At 37.9% G+C, this 17217-nt stretch overlaps 1 protein-coding gene across 2 annotated transcripts in view; it reads left to right on the top strand.

Moving 5' to 3' along the window:
• Positions 1-17217, top strand: part of kcnh1a (potassium voltage-gated channel, subfamily H (eag-related), member 1a) — a 57978-nt gene that overhangs the window by 2511 nt on the left and 38250 nt on the right. Inside the window, exons 2-7 of one of the 2 annotated variants that reach the window (XM_080868926.1) lie at positions 960-986; positions 2567-2690; positions 8559-8665; positions 8994-9122; positions 11888-12006; positions 12340-12732. In XM_080868926.1, coding sequence (XP_080725052.1) covers positions 960-986; positions 2567-2690; positions 8559-8665; positions 8994-9122; positions 11888-12006; positions 12340-12732 — 899 coding nt within the window. The remainder of the gene's footprint in view (positions 1-959; positions 987-2566; positions 2691-8558; positions 8666-8993; positions 9123-11887; positions 12007-12339; positions 12733-17217) is intronic. The other variant, XM_080868927.1, reaches the window with a different exon arrangement.

The following is a 17217-nucleotide window of genomic DNA, read 5'->3' as shown; positions in this document are numbered from 1 at the left end:
ACACTGATAATGTTACACTATATTTGCAACTCATCCAGTTATGTGCAAATGCAATGCTGGCATTACTTTAGGTGCTTTTACGGTTGGTCCCACATAAAATAGGGTAAAGCACAACAGGTCGCTTTTATTTGTTTCGAGTAAAGGTGCCACAAAAGTGTCCTGGAAACCTCGAAAACTGTTACAATGCATCTCAGAAATTAGTATAATTATAACCAATCAACAAAAACAGAATGCTACCAGTTCAGGCCCAGCTGATGATCAGCTGTTAGAATGATTATTCAGCTGCTGAAACAGCTGCTGTTGTTTATGGTAGTGCACTGTCAGGTTATGCAGTTGCCATTCTGTTACACATTTTCCACATTTTATCAAATTAAACCAAAATGCTTATTTTTAGGACCTCCATCAAGACCTGCAGCACATTTGACTCTAACGACCTTACCACATTTAAAGTCACTTAAATTACCTTTCTTTCCCATTTCGATGTTCAGATTGAGCTTTGTCAGGTCATCTTGACCATGGCTGCATTCCTACATATGTCAAGTTGCTGCCGATTGGCTGATTGGATATTTTTGTTAATGAGCAGTTGAACAAGTGTAGCTACTGAGCGGGGCAATGGGTGTATAAGTGAAGCTGATGTTAGCTGAAGAAAGTTGAATCCATTAGCAGCTAAAGTGGCAAATATTTCTCTCAGAAGTTATTAAAGATGAAATCAAAGCTTAAAAAAATTGATCACAGGGTTATAAATGTGATTAAGTTTGCATGCTTGTTTCTGTTTTTATCTGCACTCATGTGGCCACTAATGTGTTAACTTAATCAGAATAGTTTTTTTTCAGATAGTTGCTTTAAATGTCTATCAGCAGCTACTCAAGTTAAACACAAGCGTGTCTCTGTTTGTTTGACATTCAGTGCATGTTTCTCTCTGTAATCTGTTAACCCTCTTTTCTTTTCAAACATTTCAGTTTGGACACTGTCACATAGGCAGACAGGTACTATGAAGTTTAATTTGGCGTGCTGCTCATATTCCCCCCGTCAGTGTCTCTCTTTTTGTAATGTAACACTTAATGTTCTAGACCAAATGCTGTTAATTTACAAAGCTCAGATCTGAAATGTTTGCTGCAACCCATTAGTGAGTTAACAGATGCCTCCTTTTATGCCTCCTTCCTCCCAGGATCCCAACATTAACATGTGTTCACTGCAAAATAACATGTTGGCATGAAATGTTCTGTGCATCGTCCCCATGCTTTTAGTGATTATTCATGTGTTTTTGTGTTTAGATGTGATATATAAACTGTGTTTTGTGACCCAGTGTTTTGAATTCCTTCCCTCCTGCTCCTTTACCTCAGTGTTGTGACATTGTTATAGTCTATGCCTGTATGTTTAGTTTTTCATCTTAGCTAAAATCACTATGTCCACTACTACATAGTATGTTTTATTTTATTATGTTATCCATAAAAATCACCAAAATCTTCCTTTGTTTTTGATCCCTGTAGAACATTGTGTCATTGTGTGAGCTAGCTTGCAGGCATTATATGCGTAATGTTTTTCCTCATTTTAAATATCAAAATGTGCATATGCACAAGTTATTTCATTTGTCATTTAAATGCAAATGTTATTTGTAAAAGTGACACATATTCATGTTAAAATTTGTCTGAGTTTTTCAAAGTTTCCCAGAAAAACCCACTGCAGTCATTTGCACAATGTAGTACTTTATCTCGGTTTTTTAAAATGTCCCCTAAAATAAAAAAAATAGCAAATCTATCTGTTTATTTAATGTATTACGACATGAGTAACAGCTTGAGTAGGCTAATTATATAACTGCTGACAGGTTGAAAAAAGGATGGAAGCAAGTACGCATGCGAGTCTGGTTATTTAAGCTTATTAACATTTAGCCACAAATACGTTTTGCTCTGAATAATTCAAAATATGCCACATGATAACAAATGTGTTCTATTCTCCATAAAGGGTAGATACAGATATTTACAGTTTTCTATATCTATAAATTAATGGCAAACATAACTACTTTTTCACACACACACACACACACACACACACACACACACACACACACACACACACACACACACACACACACACACACACACACACACACATTAAGCAGCCAATTAGGCCTGTTACAAACTCTACATAGGTAAATATAAAAAAGCAATAAAAACCTGTTTTTGCACTGCCAAGAAGCAAGTTAATGAAGCAGATAGTTGGATGCTTTCTGCATAAGCAAAGAGTTTATGTTTGGTTACATTTGTTTACACTTGCCCTGAGTGTTTAATGAGCCGTAGGCGACCGTGGACTCTAATAAAAATCTTTAAACTGCTTTAAGTCACCAATCTTTTTAATGATAGATATTACTAAGATAAACATATGCTTATAAAATAGAAAGAGAGATACAGATATAGATGGATAGTGGTCAATAACTTTTTTACTTTTTCAGTTTAAGATACAGGTCTTTTCCCTTACCCTGTAGTTGAAGTATGTTACACTACAATGCTATTTTTAGGAAATGCTGCGAGTTATTTGCCCTTTTTATTTCCTGTTCACTCTAAAACAGATACCAACTTTGTCCTGGGAAATGCTCAGATAGTGGACTGGCCCATCGTCTACAGCAATGATGGTTTCTGCAAGCTGTCGGGGTATCACAGAGCAGAGGTGATGCAGAAAAGCAGCACCTGCAGGTAGGCAAAAGGGAACTCTATCTATTAATATATTGTACGTTAAAAGCTAAAAACAAGAAACTGTCACACGTATTTAAATTTATTAAGAGAATTTCAAGAACACATCCCAACATAAACATTAGCTTTGTTCATTTTAACAATTATTTGTTAATTACAGAGAAGTAATGAACTAAAAACTAAAAGTTTAACATAGCCTGGCTCTGGGTTGGCAAAACCTAAAACTACATCATGTAAAAGGAGGGCTTAACATGTAATTTGGCTATTTTTCAGCACATAATTGGTAGATTAATTAAGAGCTGTCTTCATTCAAAGACATCATTAGAATGAGTGCCAGGGATGTATAAAGAATATAAAAAACAAAACATAAAACCAGTCGTACAAATACGCCAAGAGAGCAGCTCTACACATTAGATTTACTTCAGACTTGATCTATTTGAATGTTATGGGCTGCTATAAGTGCAGTTAGGTCCAGCAGTCAAACAACTAAACGTGTGCAAATTCCAGGGATACTTGATACTGTTTGCACTGCTGTGATTTCTTTCTTCTAACGTACAGCTCAAAAAGTTGCACGTAAAAATGTATTCCTTCAGCAGAATGTCTTTTTTTTTTTTACACTTACAGTACTGAAAATTTAAAGAATCAGTAAAAAAAATTGGAGCTTACAGACGATTTTAACCCAACACTGAACACGAACCTGGCCTAGAACAAGGTAATGTACTGTATTGTACTGTACTACTGAAAACTTTAAATTTAGACTCAAAATACTTCATTAAGCCCTCAAGCATTTAGTTGTTATGGCACTAACTTTTTTTTACAGCTGTTTCTCGTCAATAAATAAATAAGATTGTTCAGTGACACTTTGAGAACATGTTATGGCCGCTGCTGTCTCGATGAGCTCCTGGCAATGCTAAAATATTCACACTTTATGTTTAATCAAGTTAGTTTAAATTTCTCCATTTAAAAAGAAATGTGTGGAGCCCTCACTTAGATCCTTTGATCACATAGGTATGGTATTACTTTGGGTCCTGTGATTAAAAGATCTATATGGGGTTGGCACTGTTTGATCCGACATCAGACAGTTTAATATGTAGTTCTGTCACAATAGTAGCCATTTTTAGTTATGGATGCAGTTACTGTGAATTCCTTTGTTTTTATGCATTTACACCTTCTACCACCAAGCAGAGCGCACTGATGTTGTGAGGTGGGAAAGCCTTATTTAAGGAGGATAATGTAATCAGTAGTTGCTTGTGATCCGAGAGATCTGCCTTTAATGAATATTTGGAGTTATTTTAATTGAAATGGAAAATATAGCCTATACTGCAAATAGTCCCTACATGCCACAACTGACTATATGTAGTGTTTTCAGATTGAACTTCTTCGCAAATTTGCTTGTTAATTACCAGAATAAGAGGAACATTCACCCATCAGCAGTACATGCAAATGTTTTTTCTGTTATTTTTTTAATGAAATAGCAAGAGGTGCTTCTGGTCAGGTGCAGCGTCTGCAGTAATGGGATTTGTTGTTCAGTACAGTGAAGTTGTACTTGAGGTACATTTACATATTCCAGATCATCTTATCACTTTAATTAAACCTTGATAACCTGAGTAAACACAAAGTGCACACTCTAAATGATATTTTCATTTATTAGGGGGTTAAAAAGCTATCCAAACCTGCCTGTGTGAAAATTTAACTGCTCTTTTAACAACTGGTTGTGCCATTTTTGACAACAAGAACTGCAATCAAGTGTTTGTGACTGGCCGTTTTTCACATTGCTTTGGAGAAATTTTTGCACATTGTTCTTTAGACAATTGTTTTAATTCAGCCACACTGCAGGATTGTCAAGGTGGACTTTCTGGTGTTTTATGGATTATTGTCCTGCTGCATAACTCGAGTGTGCTTGAGCTTCAGAGCATGAACTGATGGCTGGACATTTTTGGCAAATGTGAGGCTCTTTGTTCTTTTTGGTCAGCTTTGGAGCTCTTCCATAGATGCTATTTTTGCCCAGTCTCTTTCTTATTGTTTAATCATGGACACTGATCCTAACTGAGGGTGAGGCCTGCAGTTATTTAGATATTCTGAGTTCTTTTGTGACCTCATGGATGAGTCGTCAGTGTGCTCTTGGAGTAATTTTGGTAGGCTGGTCTCTATGAAGTGTTCTCCAGTTGTGGATAATGGCTCCCACCGTGTTTGCTTCCAGTCCCAAATCCTTAGAGATGGCTTTGTAACCCTTTCCAGACCAAGAGATTACAATGACTTTTATATTGAATTCTTTAAATTCTGGCATGATGTGTTGTGTTTTGAGATCTCTTAGTGTACTTCACTTTTAAGTTTTCTTGATTCAACAGGTCTGCCAGTAATCAGTGCTGGGTGTTGCTAGTGAAACTGAACTTGTAATAATTTGTAAACAAAAAGTGTGACAAACATGCAAAAACCACTACTGCTGTTCCTCCTGCATTATAACCTAAAGGATCACCAGAGTTTATTTATGTTTAATCCGGTAGGAGACATGACCTAACACTCCCAATCATAAATGCCAACTTCAATGACACATTTGTAGGAAAAGTCAGGGGATCAGAACAGATTTCATGGCAATATTGGTGGGATATTTCAGTCTGGGCCAAATTGCTGGGCTTGACATGGGATTGATAATGCTGTCTATAAAGCCGCGTCTCTAGCAGGGCTGAAGAGCCGAGTGATCAGTTTTTGATTTATTTGTCACAAATTCAAACCTAAAAATACAACTATCAGCTTAAACCTAACAATTAAGATGTGGATACACAGTCATTAGTGACACTGTGGGGCTAACTTTGCTATGTCAAAGGCCTGGCTTTATACGAGACCCAACTGACAGGAGAATCAATTCTTTTTGCCAGAGCATCTCACCAGAGGAAGTTCAAATTACACAGACCACTCAATTAGATCTGATATGATATTCCCATAGTTAAACACAGTCTAGCAGATTGTTTTGGGTTTTTTTGCACCGCCACAGAGCCGGAAACCAGACACAAATCTGTGATGTAATCAGCTTGTAACAGCTGAAACTGCCTTTGCATCACCGACTATAATGGTAAACCTGTAGATATACATAAACATAAAGGAATAAAAGGTTATTGGAGTGAGTAAATCATTTCAGGACTTGTGTTTGTTGTGCCTACAATAAGGATGCCACTAACCACCATATTAATAGGATCCCAGTGAAACAGTTGGTGCTGCCAAATCTGAAAAACGTGGGAGATTTCATCTGTTGCGGGAGATGGTGTTTGTTACAGCCAGCACTGCGGCTATTACTGATTTAGACCCTCGGGTGCCCAAACATAAGCTGCAGAGCACTCGCCAATACAAATATTGAAGCCAATGTGTAATGGTTTGTTGTGGTTTAATATCAGGTCGGTAAATCAAGTGCAGGCTTCTGTTTGAAAGAGGGAGACAAACAAACTTAAAATCTCCCAAATGTCTTTGATGGAAAGCAGAAAACGAGTGAGGGAGGAAACCTGATAATTAATAAATCACTAATGCGTTATTTCTGCAATAGGTAGTAATGAATTGTAGGAGAACACACTGAGAGATATATTCATCACTAATTACTTAATTATTGTGGTGAAAAGATCATACTGAGCACTTACTATCAAACGGCTCACAAGAGTGAGGATGAGCGTAAAAAGAGGAATCGGTGATTAGTAGTTATCAGTGAACGAATTAATGAAACAAAACATTTCCGTATATAAACTTGCATTTCTCTATTTCTGCATTTTATTGGTTATTCCTGTTTCTTTGTAGCTACACTTCTTCACACGTTTATTCCTGTATTTCTTTGTGGGGATTTCTTAAGTCTAAAGCAGGATCTTGGTGAACTAAACAGAGGCAAATAATTGCTATTAAATATGTATGACAAAAGCCAACTGCTGATCTATTAGCAACACCCAATAGGGGCTGTTTATAGGCCTTATAAAATCACAGGGTAAGCATTTTGTGAGGTAGTCTTGCTGTAGGGAGATGTTAGGAAAGCGGCACACACTAGCATCGCCTCCTTTCTTTGAGATTATTTTTTCGGTTATTATTATTTTATAGTTATCAATATTTAATTTATCCCGAGAGAAGGGATTTGAAACCTTGAGTAGTGGTGGAAATTTTGAAAAATATCATCAACGTTAATACTTTTTTACAGTTTTTTGTGGCACAAACACTATTAGCGTGGGAAAAAGAAGAAGAAGAAGAATAGATTTCCTGGTGCTTTACTGCTTTGTCAGAAGAATCTCTAAAAACGTCTAATTTTATCATGTTAAATGGGGCATTATTCTTACACAAAGAAATACTTTAAAAAGTTACATTAAACACAAATAATTAAGGAAAAAAAAGGTATTATTAAAAAACAAAAGACTTTCAGGTTGAAACTACAGTTTCTTGTGCCAACCTCTCTTAAATATATATATTTTAACTGGCATTGAAATACATAATTACAATACTCCAGCTGTATAAAAGGCTATTTTGACCACAGTAATAAAGTGATTTTCCCATGGCAGTGACTGTGAAAGCAGAAAATTTGATATATCTCAGCCCTCAACATGGTCATAAAGGCTGAATCTGAGCCAAGCAAGAAGCAAAACAAAAACCAGCTATTTCATTAAAACCTGGCAGCGCTGGTGTTACTGCCAGTGTTTAACTGCTTATGGAAGATAACTATACAACACTGTCTTTTTATGCATTGCTGTATGTTAGGAATAGAGTCACTGGCTATATACTCAGCAGCTTACACAGTTCTCATGTTAATAATTCATATATGCTGCATTTCTTTACATGAGTCGATACTCTGGGGGGTTTTTTGCAGTTTTTTTTTAGCTGTGTCCATTGGTTCTCTACTGGAAGATCACTTTCCAGATCAATTTTATTTTTTAATCTGAACCATTTAAAAAAAACAGTCATTTAGGTAGTAGCCACTTTCTCTTCAGACATATTCCGGCACCTTTAATCATCCTGGTGTTTAAGTTATTTTTATTTGATGTAAAAAAATAAAAAAAAATCCTGTGCCTTATTATGAGCTCATAAAACATTCACATTATGGATTTTTAATGTTTTTGAAGATGACTCAAACATAAGATGTATGCTCATTTCTCCAGAGTCTAATAACGAGCTCTTTTTGCACATCAGTTACATCCTTCTATAAACACACATGATGATGATGATGAAGTGATTTGAGGAATTGCTTTTACATATTCTTCTTTGAAGAATGTCATTCTCCTCCCCGCACAGGGGAAAGACGGGAGGTGTGAGATGAGGACATTCGTCACTGATGTTACATCAAGCGCTGGTCTGAAAAGTCTCTGCAGCATCAGAATTTAGTCTCATTAAATTTAGCCTTCCTTTTGTATTTCATAACAGACTATATTTAGATCACGCTGGAGCAGGCTGCTACTGAGGCTGGCACTAATAAGTAAAGTGAGATGAATGTCTCTGTAGTGTGCTTAAAAGTGTTCGTGGTTGCTTAACCCATCTTCAGGTTTAATTTGCATTTGGCCAATGAGCATCCAGGGCTGCATTTGTCTTTTTATGTTTTCAGGATACATTTATATGAATTTTAACCCACTTGATATTTTACACAGCTTGGTCTGCTTAGTTTAGATATCATTTTTTATAACTGAGGTGAAACTGAGAGGAAATCCTGACCGAGGCATGATTTAAAGGTAAATGCAGTGACACAAAAAGTTGTCAAAGCAGTGCTTGATTTTAAGCCAAAAGAACAAAATATCACAAGGTAATCTAACACTGAAGATATTTTCCCATTCAAACCTTTCTCACCACCCTTTTAGTAAAAGAGAGAAAGCTGCTTCTCTTTTAAGATTTCAAATTGTTATTTCCCTTTGTGTTTTCCAGCTTCATGTATGGGGAGCTCACAGACAAGGACACGACGGAAAAAATGCGACTAACATTTGAGAATTATGAGATGAACTCGTTTGAAATACTGATGTACAAGAAAAACAGTGAGTAGCGACTCTACATGCGAGAAAAGAGAAAACTTCCACAGTCTCCTCATCATGCAAATGTATTCAGAGCCTCTGTAACATACAGCAGAGTTCAAAGGCAGCCAAGAACATTTCTACCTCTAGAAATGTACTAATTGGTTGAGAGCCAGACCAGAGGAGCCTTCCTCAGCAAAATGTGGGGTTGTTTGTTTCCTGTTGCTGGTGTAACATGCAAAGTTTTGAAAGGCCATCAAGATTCCTACTATGCTATATGCACACACTGATTCTTTCCCTTTATAAGAAGCAGGTGATGAAGCTAAATGTGTGCTGTTCTTTGTACTTTCAGGGACGCCTGTTTGGTTTTTTGTGAAGATTGCTCCCATTCGTAATGAACAAGAAAAAGTGGTCCTGTTTCTCTGCACATTCAGCGACATCACAGCCTTTAAACAGCCTATTGAAGACGATTCTTCCAAAGGTTAGACTCTGGGCAAATTTAATTTGTTTAACTTCACATTTTTATCAGACAGGGTGAGAGGAGGTAAAATGGGGAAAAAAAGAATGTACATCCATACTTGGGCGCCACATGAGTCTGTAAAATCCTGTTAGATCTATTTTTCCACTACACACGATAGACCCGTATGATCTACTTCAGAGGTAGAAGTCAAATCAGTCTGCCTGCTTTCACCATTCACCAGTCAAATGTGCCTCATCTTCATAGTTATCAGAACACAGCACAAAAAGTTATTCACTGGACTGTATGAGTGTTAGACAGATAAAATAGAACATGAATTAGTGCAAGAGTGCATCCAGTAATAGGGGCAAAAACGGGGTTTGTCGTTAACATGAAACTGAAATTATAGTTCAGGCTTGAGCATCAACAGGTAGGATGAAAAGACATGTATGTTTGTGTTCCCTGCACTGATACTGGAGACTGTAGTAACATACTGCCAAAACAGCGTTTGGAGGGTTGATGGACAAATGCATTTCATCACTATAAAAAATAAATTTATGTGCACTATAGGGCACTAAACTAACTAGCAGTTGCCGGTTTCCACATGTAGCAGAGAGGGAGTGGTATTTTTAATAATTAGGATTCATCCTTTAATTCACAATTTAATTAATTGGACATAGGTCCAATATTTCCACTCATCTGTGCTCTATTTTTAGTTTTCACCAACTCTTTAGTGAAATTTATGATTCTGAATCCTCAACAGTGTACACCAGCCAGTGGCTAACTTTGTCTGTCTGCTGCTTGGTGCCCAGTAGGCTGCTTTTGCTGAAAACAGCAGCCTGCTGTGACCATAAACAACATTAATGAGAGTGAACCAAAGCCACCCACGCAATTTTGTTGACCAAAAGATGCAGAAATCTAAACATTGTGTGATATGATCCATTTTTCGACCTGATAGATTTGTGGAAATAAAAACAAAACACACAATAAGTTGCACTGTATATGTTTGTGCACAAATATCCCTTCTTAAAAATGTCTATCATGACTCTGATTTTTGTATGAGTACAGTAAGTATACCCTTACTGTTTTCACAGAAATTAAGACGGTAAGTAGCAGCCAGGTGCTGCTAATCAAATTCACTTGATTAATTGATCATCAGTAAGTGTGACCACCTCTATAACAGGAAACGTTTTTTTCTGGCCCGGAGCATTCAGCTTTGTGTGTGTACACAATGCCACAATCTTCCCATTAGCAGACGTACCTGCAAATTTACACAAGGTCAGACCGTGTAACGTTAAGAGAAACTGCAAAAATCCAAGGGCTTCATCTTAGACCAGGGGTGCCCAATCCCGGTCCTCGAGAGCTACCGTCCTGCAGCTTTTAGATGCATCCTTGTTCCCACACACCCATATCAAATGAATGGCTTGTTATCAGGCCTTTGCCAAACACGATGGCATGCTGAAGAGGTAATCAAACCATTTGATTCAGCTGTGTTGGAGTAGGGATGCATCTAAAAGCTGCAGGGTAGTAGCTCTCGAGGACTGGGATTGGGCAGCCCTGTCTTAGACTCTACAGGCCTCGGTTAGCATGTTAAATGTTAAACTTCGCAACTGCATAATTAGAAAAAGCCTGAAGAAGTACAGGTTGTTTGGAAGTGTTGCCAGGAAAAAGCTTATTCTCTCTAAAAAGGCACATGGCAGCACTGCTTAGGTTTTACAAACCTACATCTGAGCAAACTGCAGAAGTTCTCTAACAATGTCCGTTGACCATAATGCACTGTGCTACATTTGGTGAAAGCAAACACAGCATATCAGCACAGATACCTCATACCAAGCACGGTGATGGAGGGGTGATGATTTGGGCTTGTTTTGCAGCTTGCTCAACCATGAATTCCTCATTATGCCAAAGTATTCTACTGTCAAATGTGAGAGCGTCTGTCAGACAGTAAAAGCGTAGTCAAAACTGGGTCATGCAACAGCACAGTGATCCCACTCATAGCAGCAAATCTATGACAAACTGCCATAGTCCAGTCGAAGGCCAGATTCAACCTGCCTAAAAAGCTGTGATGGGAACGTAACAGATCTGTGCAAATGCCCACAAACCTCAATGAACTGAAGCAACATTGTAAAGAGAAGTAGGTCAAAATTCCTCCAAAAAGATGCGACTGACTGATCACACATTTCAAGTTATTGCTGCTAAAAGTGGTTCTCCAAGCTACTATATGATAATGTATGTTTCTAAGCATATGACAGAAGATATAAACAGACCTATACTCATGATCTCATGAGATCGTATATGATCAGGTGGTCTGACAATGTCCATGAAGGTAACTTAAAAAATTAAACACAGGACTATAGAAAACCACATCCTGTCAGTGGTTGACTAACATTTTATGATGAACTTTTCTTTAATTCACCTGGACCAAGAACTTAACAGTTTTTTAAAACCCAGAGGCTGTTATCATGTTCTGTCCTATTTGGCTTATAAGACTTTTGGTGGGCAGTTTGTATCAGGAGCCTTGAAACCGTGTTTTGTAAAAGTGAGGAATCATGAATTTATTCAAACTGAAATCTGAAGCTTGTTGAAGTTGTTGATGCCCTGCATACCCAGATAATAATCAAGCTTTAATATGCATACGTAGCAGATGCTGAGCAAATGTTCAATACTGAAAAAAGTGATTTCAGAGCCACAACTCTACAAGCAGCGAAAGCGTGTTGTAGCCCCTGGAAAAATCTGAAGTATCAAGACTCATATTGAAAATTTGCTTTCTATCCGTGTTTAATGATCAGGCTGGGGAAAGTTTGCCCGGCTGACTCGTGCTCTAACAAGCAGCAGAGGAGTCTTACAACAGCTGCAGCCCACGGTTCACAAAGGAGAGAACGTCCACAAGCACTCCCGCCTCGCTGAGGTAAGGTTCGCTCATTGGATTTAATTTCAGATTTTTTTTCCACTGTTGAAGTTAAATAGTGTTACATTCTGTAGGAAATAAAATGTCCACAGATGTGAGATGGTGCTTAAATGTCATTAGTAGGTGAAAATCTAATAAAAATATGAATATTGTGTATGAAAGGGAAAACGGAGTAAATGAACAAGAGCTAACTTTGGACACATTTTTCATGAGCAGGTGAACTTCAGTCACTAAAAGGATTAGCAAACCTTAGCTGCAGCATTTTTGGCTCCCCATTGTGGCAATTTACCTGTCTGCGCTGAGCTTCACATATTAACTGGGTTTTTTGTGCAGGTTCTGCAGCTCGGCTCAGATATCCTACCTCAGTACAAGCAGGAGACTCCCAAAACTCCACCTCACATCATCCTGCACTACTGCCTCTTCAAGACCACATGGGACTGGGTTATCCTCATCCTCACCTTCTACACCGCCATCATGGTGCCCTACAATGTCTCCTTCAAGATGAAGCAGAACAACGTCACGTGGCTGGTGGTAGACAGCATTGTGGATGTCATTTTTTTGGTGGACATAGTTTTAAACTTCCACACCACATTTGTTGGACCTGCCGGTGAGGTCATCTCAGACCCCAAGCTGATTCGAATGAATTACCTTAAGACTTGGTTTGTTATTGACCTGCTGTCATGCCTGCCATATGATGTCATCAACGCCTTCGAGAATGTAGATGAGGTGAGTGCAGCACTGTGCGTATGGCTCAAATGATTTGTTGATTCGAAACCTGACTCCCAAATAATAGCAGATGTTGTTTTTCTTTGCTTTGGCTCATAGTAAACAAAACAGTTGGACTGTCTTGACCTGGCAGAAACTGAATGTATTATTTTTAGGTATTTTTAAGTGGTTACTGGCTGTTTCCCCATTTTCTACTAATCAAGGAATATGAATGCATATCATTTTAGATTTAATCCTTTTAGACTGTTGGTCAGTCTAAATAACGTCTTGAAACACCTTGAAGTAACAAGCAAATTATTCTAAACTGGTGATAAAATAAAAAGCCATCAGCCATATGGACCTTTGGTGGTGTCCGTCATGTCTGGTACCTCAGAGGATGGTGCTTTAAGGGGTTTTTAAGTGATTAGCTTGTCACGCGTCAGTAGGCCCCTGATGTGTTTACCATCTGTCATCAGTAAATCAACAGTATCCTTCGCTGTTGTATCCTTGTCTTAGAGCTGGTCTTTTTGCCCGTTGTTACACTTGAAGTCACTAATTGTCAATGAATTTCTGGCTGCCATGTCGATTCCTCTCTGGATGCCACCTTAGACTCTTTGTAGTGTTCTCCCAAGCTATTCCCGAAAGGTGTTTGCTGCTAGAGGAGGACACAGCTGTCAGGGAGTGCCTTTATGCTAGACCTGCAAGAATGTTTTAAGATGGAAACAATCACATGAATGCCAGGATTTAAGGATTTTCAGCAGAATATTGAGTAGTAATGAGATGATGAATGCATCTTACTTCAGCTTTCAGTGGTTTTAATGTTGTGGTTAATTCTGATTCTCTTCAGTCAAACTGAATTCATCATTTAACAGTGATGTTTGAAATACATGTTATCCACCGTTATTTTATTTTTTTAAATTTCACTTTAAACAACATGGAAATACACAAATATATTAACATATTAAAGCATGAAATTAATTTTCCACTGTGTAATAACTGATCTCTAAGAAAGTTTTTAAGCTTCCATGTCTTCTTATTAGTAGTTTGACATATGCATCTCTGCAGTAACAATGGGGGAAAGATAACATTGCATGAACCAGGCCTTTGTTTCTTTCCTATAGGGCAGCAAACACAATATAAAACATCTGGATAGGTGTTACTCTGAAATGTGTACACTAAATGGTTTATCGGAGTAGATTAAGCACTGATGCTGGCATGCGCTTCACAGTGACTGCAGCCGCTTATCATGTTCTCTTGCTGCAAACTTCTCACAAGAAGGGACTTAGATTACATACATGGCTGTTAAAGATGAAGACTTTGCTGGTGATAAGTGCATCACTTTGCATCAGATTACTGCTGCATTCTCTGCTGCTTATTCTCTCATCAGTCACCCTAAGAACAGTGTATGTTGTTGTGCGGATAAACAAATGCTCGAGACTCTTAGTTGGATCTTAGTTATTGGATCTAAATATATCTAAATAAGTTTGTTGCTAAGCGATCATCACTACTCTTCAGCCAATGTAAAGATTTAACAGTTAAAATGAACTTTAATCCAAAGTTTGTGAGATGATTGTGATATATTCTTTACAGCATGTGGTGCCAGCTCTATGACCCTCTCTAAAATGTGAAAATGTACTGTAAGCCCTCTAAACCAATCAGGACTTTTCTTACTTTGGTTTCTCAGAGCCATCAACAGCAACTTCACATTAAGATTAAACAACGGAAAAATAATTTTACTGTTAAAATCAAATTAAAATCCTGTAAATAATGATTTGATGGACAGGTTATTAGGTTACCATGCAGCCATTTAACCACATTATCAACTACTCTGTATCAGAACCTGTTCACTGGTTGTTATTTCGGGTAGGAACATTAAAAAACAAGTTTTAATGAACGGCTTAATAATATGCTTGTTTGTGAATAAATGTTCCACTATAGTGATGAGTGTTTGCTGGAGAGCCATCACAGGATCTCGAGATAATTGGCACATTTTAATTTGAGGAAGGAGCGTTAACACTGTTGAACTCGGCCACTCGCCAGTGCTCCACTGTGTCACTGATGCCCTAAAGCCATTAACACCTAATGACAGTTGAATAATCATGGGAAATAGTGCCATTCTACCAGACAAGCACTTTGAGTTAGTCCATTTTTAATGGATAAATTTCAGTTTCATAATGTGATGAAGGAAGGTTTGTTAAAAGCCTAACTTTGGTTGGTTCTCTGAAGGGAAAAAAGGTTATTTGGTCTATTACGTGATACCATTTCTCATCTGCATTTAGAATAAAGAGAAAAAATAACTTGAAGGAAGGTTTACATGTAAAATATTTTACATGTTTAGCTCTCTGTGATTAAAGATGTCCGAGGAGAAAACTCAGCTTCAGAATCTGGCGTAAATGTATCTGGAGATCTTTTTACCCCCCCTCAAACAAACGTGGCACTTTAAAGTCCTGCATTTGGCAGTATTCATTATATTAGTGTATCATTTTGTGTCTCGGTGTGTGTATATGTGCCACATCTCTTGGTGTGTATGTGTGTAAAACACTGTAATAGCAGTTTACGGCGCAGTTTCTCACTGCGCACTGTTGGGTGTCCCACACAGTATAAGATATGCAGTAGTAAAGCTGATTGGTGGACAGAGAGCATTTAGTTGTGCTTGCAGATCAGGCATTTCAGCCTTTCTAGTATTTCATCGATTCAGCATTCTAAATGCTGACGAGTTCAGTTGACCGGAGCAGTCAGGGGTCAGTAGAAAGGAAAAGCAGCAACCTTTTTGTAGCTTGAATGCTGATGTTATTTGATCGTGTGATGCTCATTAAAGAAAAACTAAACCAACCATGGACTGTCTGAATAGATTTTGTCATTGACAAAATCTTTTGAAAGTATATGAAAGAGCTACAGAATTCTTCTTAGTTTATTTTTAAAAAAGACAGTTGATTATATAAATTGCTGCCAGTGTAAGTAAATGCATCATTAATTGTAGATTTAAATTGTGAATATTGGCTGGTTTGACAGTAGATTGAAATGTCATTGGGATCAAACATGGATTGTGTTCTTTCACTGAGCATTGAGGTCAAACATTAGCTGGAGTGTTTGATTGTTTAGGTTTTCTTCGTATTATTATAGCGTCTCTACTGTCCAATATAAAATGCCTTAATGTGACTGCTGTTGTAATTTGGCACTATATAAATAAAATTGAATTGAATTTAATGTGTGTTGTATCCAAAATAAATTGGAGACTCATTTTGGCTGACTATACTCTCCTGAATACAAATGCAGCAGATAGCTCTGGAACTCAGAAGCGACTGTTTTTGGTGCATCAGTCAGAACTTGTGGTCACAGGAAATTGAGAGAGCAAGCGGATTTTTGCAAGAGGCCTCTGATGATCAAATTTGCATAACGGAGACCCAAGAGGACCCGACATACTCAGGGAAGTGGAAGCATTGGGGTTATTTTATAACCGATGCACAGCGCTACTAGGGATCAGAACTCCCTAGGCTACTAATTCAGCAACTGAACAAACACTGAAGAAATGGTTTTATAGATCCCTTAAAATTCACCTGAAATAATCAGTTATTTTATAGTGTGCATTTCATGCAGGTTAATGCAATTTTAAATTCTTTACTGATTACTGAACATAGAGAAAATGATAAAATCATAAATAATACTAAAAACATGTAAAAGCTAATTTTATAGCTAGAAATAAATGTATGAGCCAGGCTACAAAGATGTGCTTTTAGTTTGGTTACATTTTGTCAGTCCTCAGTAACTTTAACAGTCGTCTTTCATGCAAAAACTGAAAAACTTGCATGCATACATGTGTTTCGATTTCACCATATCCAGCAGTATCCAGTTGTCTAAGAAACAGAATCATTGCACAGTATAGTCAGTGCAGTATACTGTAAACTGAGCATGCTCGGTATGCACTTGAAAAGACGTCACTTGCTATTCCATTGACGTAGCTGGAATATTATATGATATGTAGCTCTGACAACTAAACACTGCTTGTCAGGTGTTGCTGGCCTTATTCTGTAACATATGTTACTTTTATTTTTCACTCTTTCCATTTTAAAGTGATTATTTGCTTATTATGCTGCCATGGATACAGTGTCGCCTTCTGAAATAATTATCCATTTAGGTGATTGTCATCCTGTCATGTCTGAGTGTGGGCAGGCAGGAAGAGAGGACCCAAAATGCAGGACTCACTGAGGCGGAAGTAATTCAAAACACACAGCTTTATTGCTGGTAAGAAGCAGAACAGAAAAACACTAACTAAACTGGAAGAACCGAATGAGTAGGCAGGAAGGCTGGCTGGCAAACGGAGCACACGGAGGAAGCGAGGGTAAACAGACGTTAACGATGCGACACCGAGTAGGGGAAGACACAGACACTAAATACAAGAGGTGAACGGAGCAAAGAGGAAACAGCTGGGAGACACGGCTGACGTTGATTACACTGACGAGACAGGGAGAGCACAAAGCTGAACGCACTGACAAAGGGCACAGACCT

The sequence above is a fragment of the Rhamphochromis sp. 'chilingali' genome, assembly GCF_963969265.1.
Source record: "Rhamphochromis sp. 'chilingali' genome assembly, chromosome: 20".
Taxonomy (NCBI): Eukaryota; Metazoa; Chordata; class Actinopteri; order Cichliformes; family Cichlidae; genus Rhamphochromis; species Rhamphochromis sp. 'chilingali'.
Note: the sequence above shows the minus strand (reverse complement) of the source record. Positions and strands in the feature narration are given on the sequence as shown.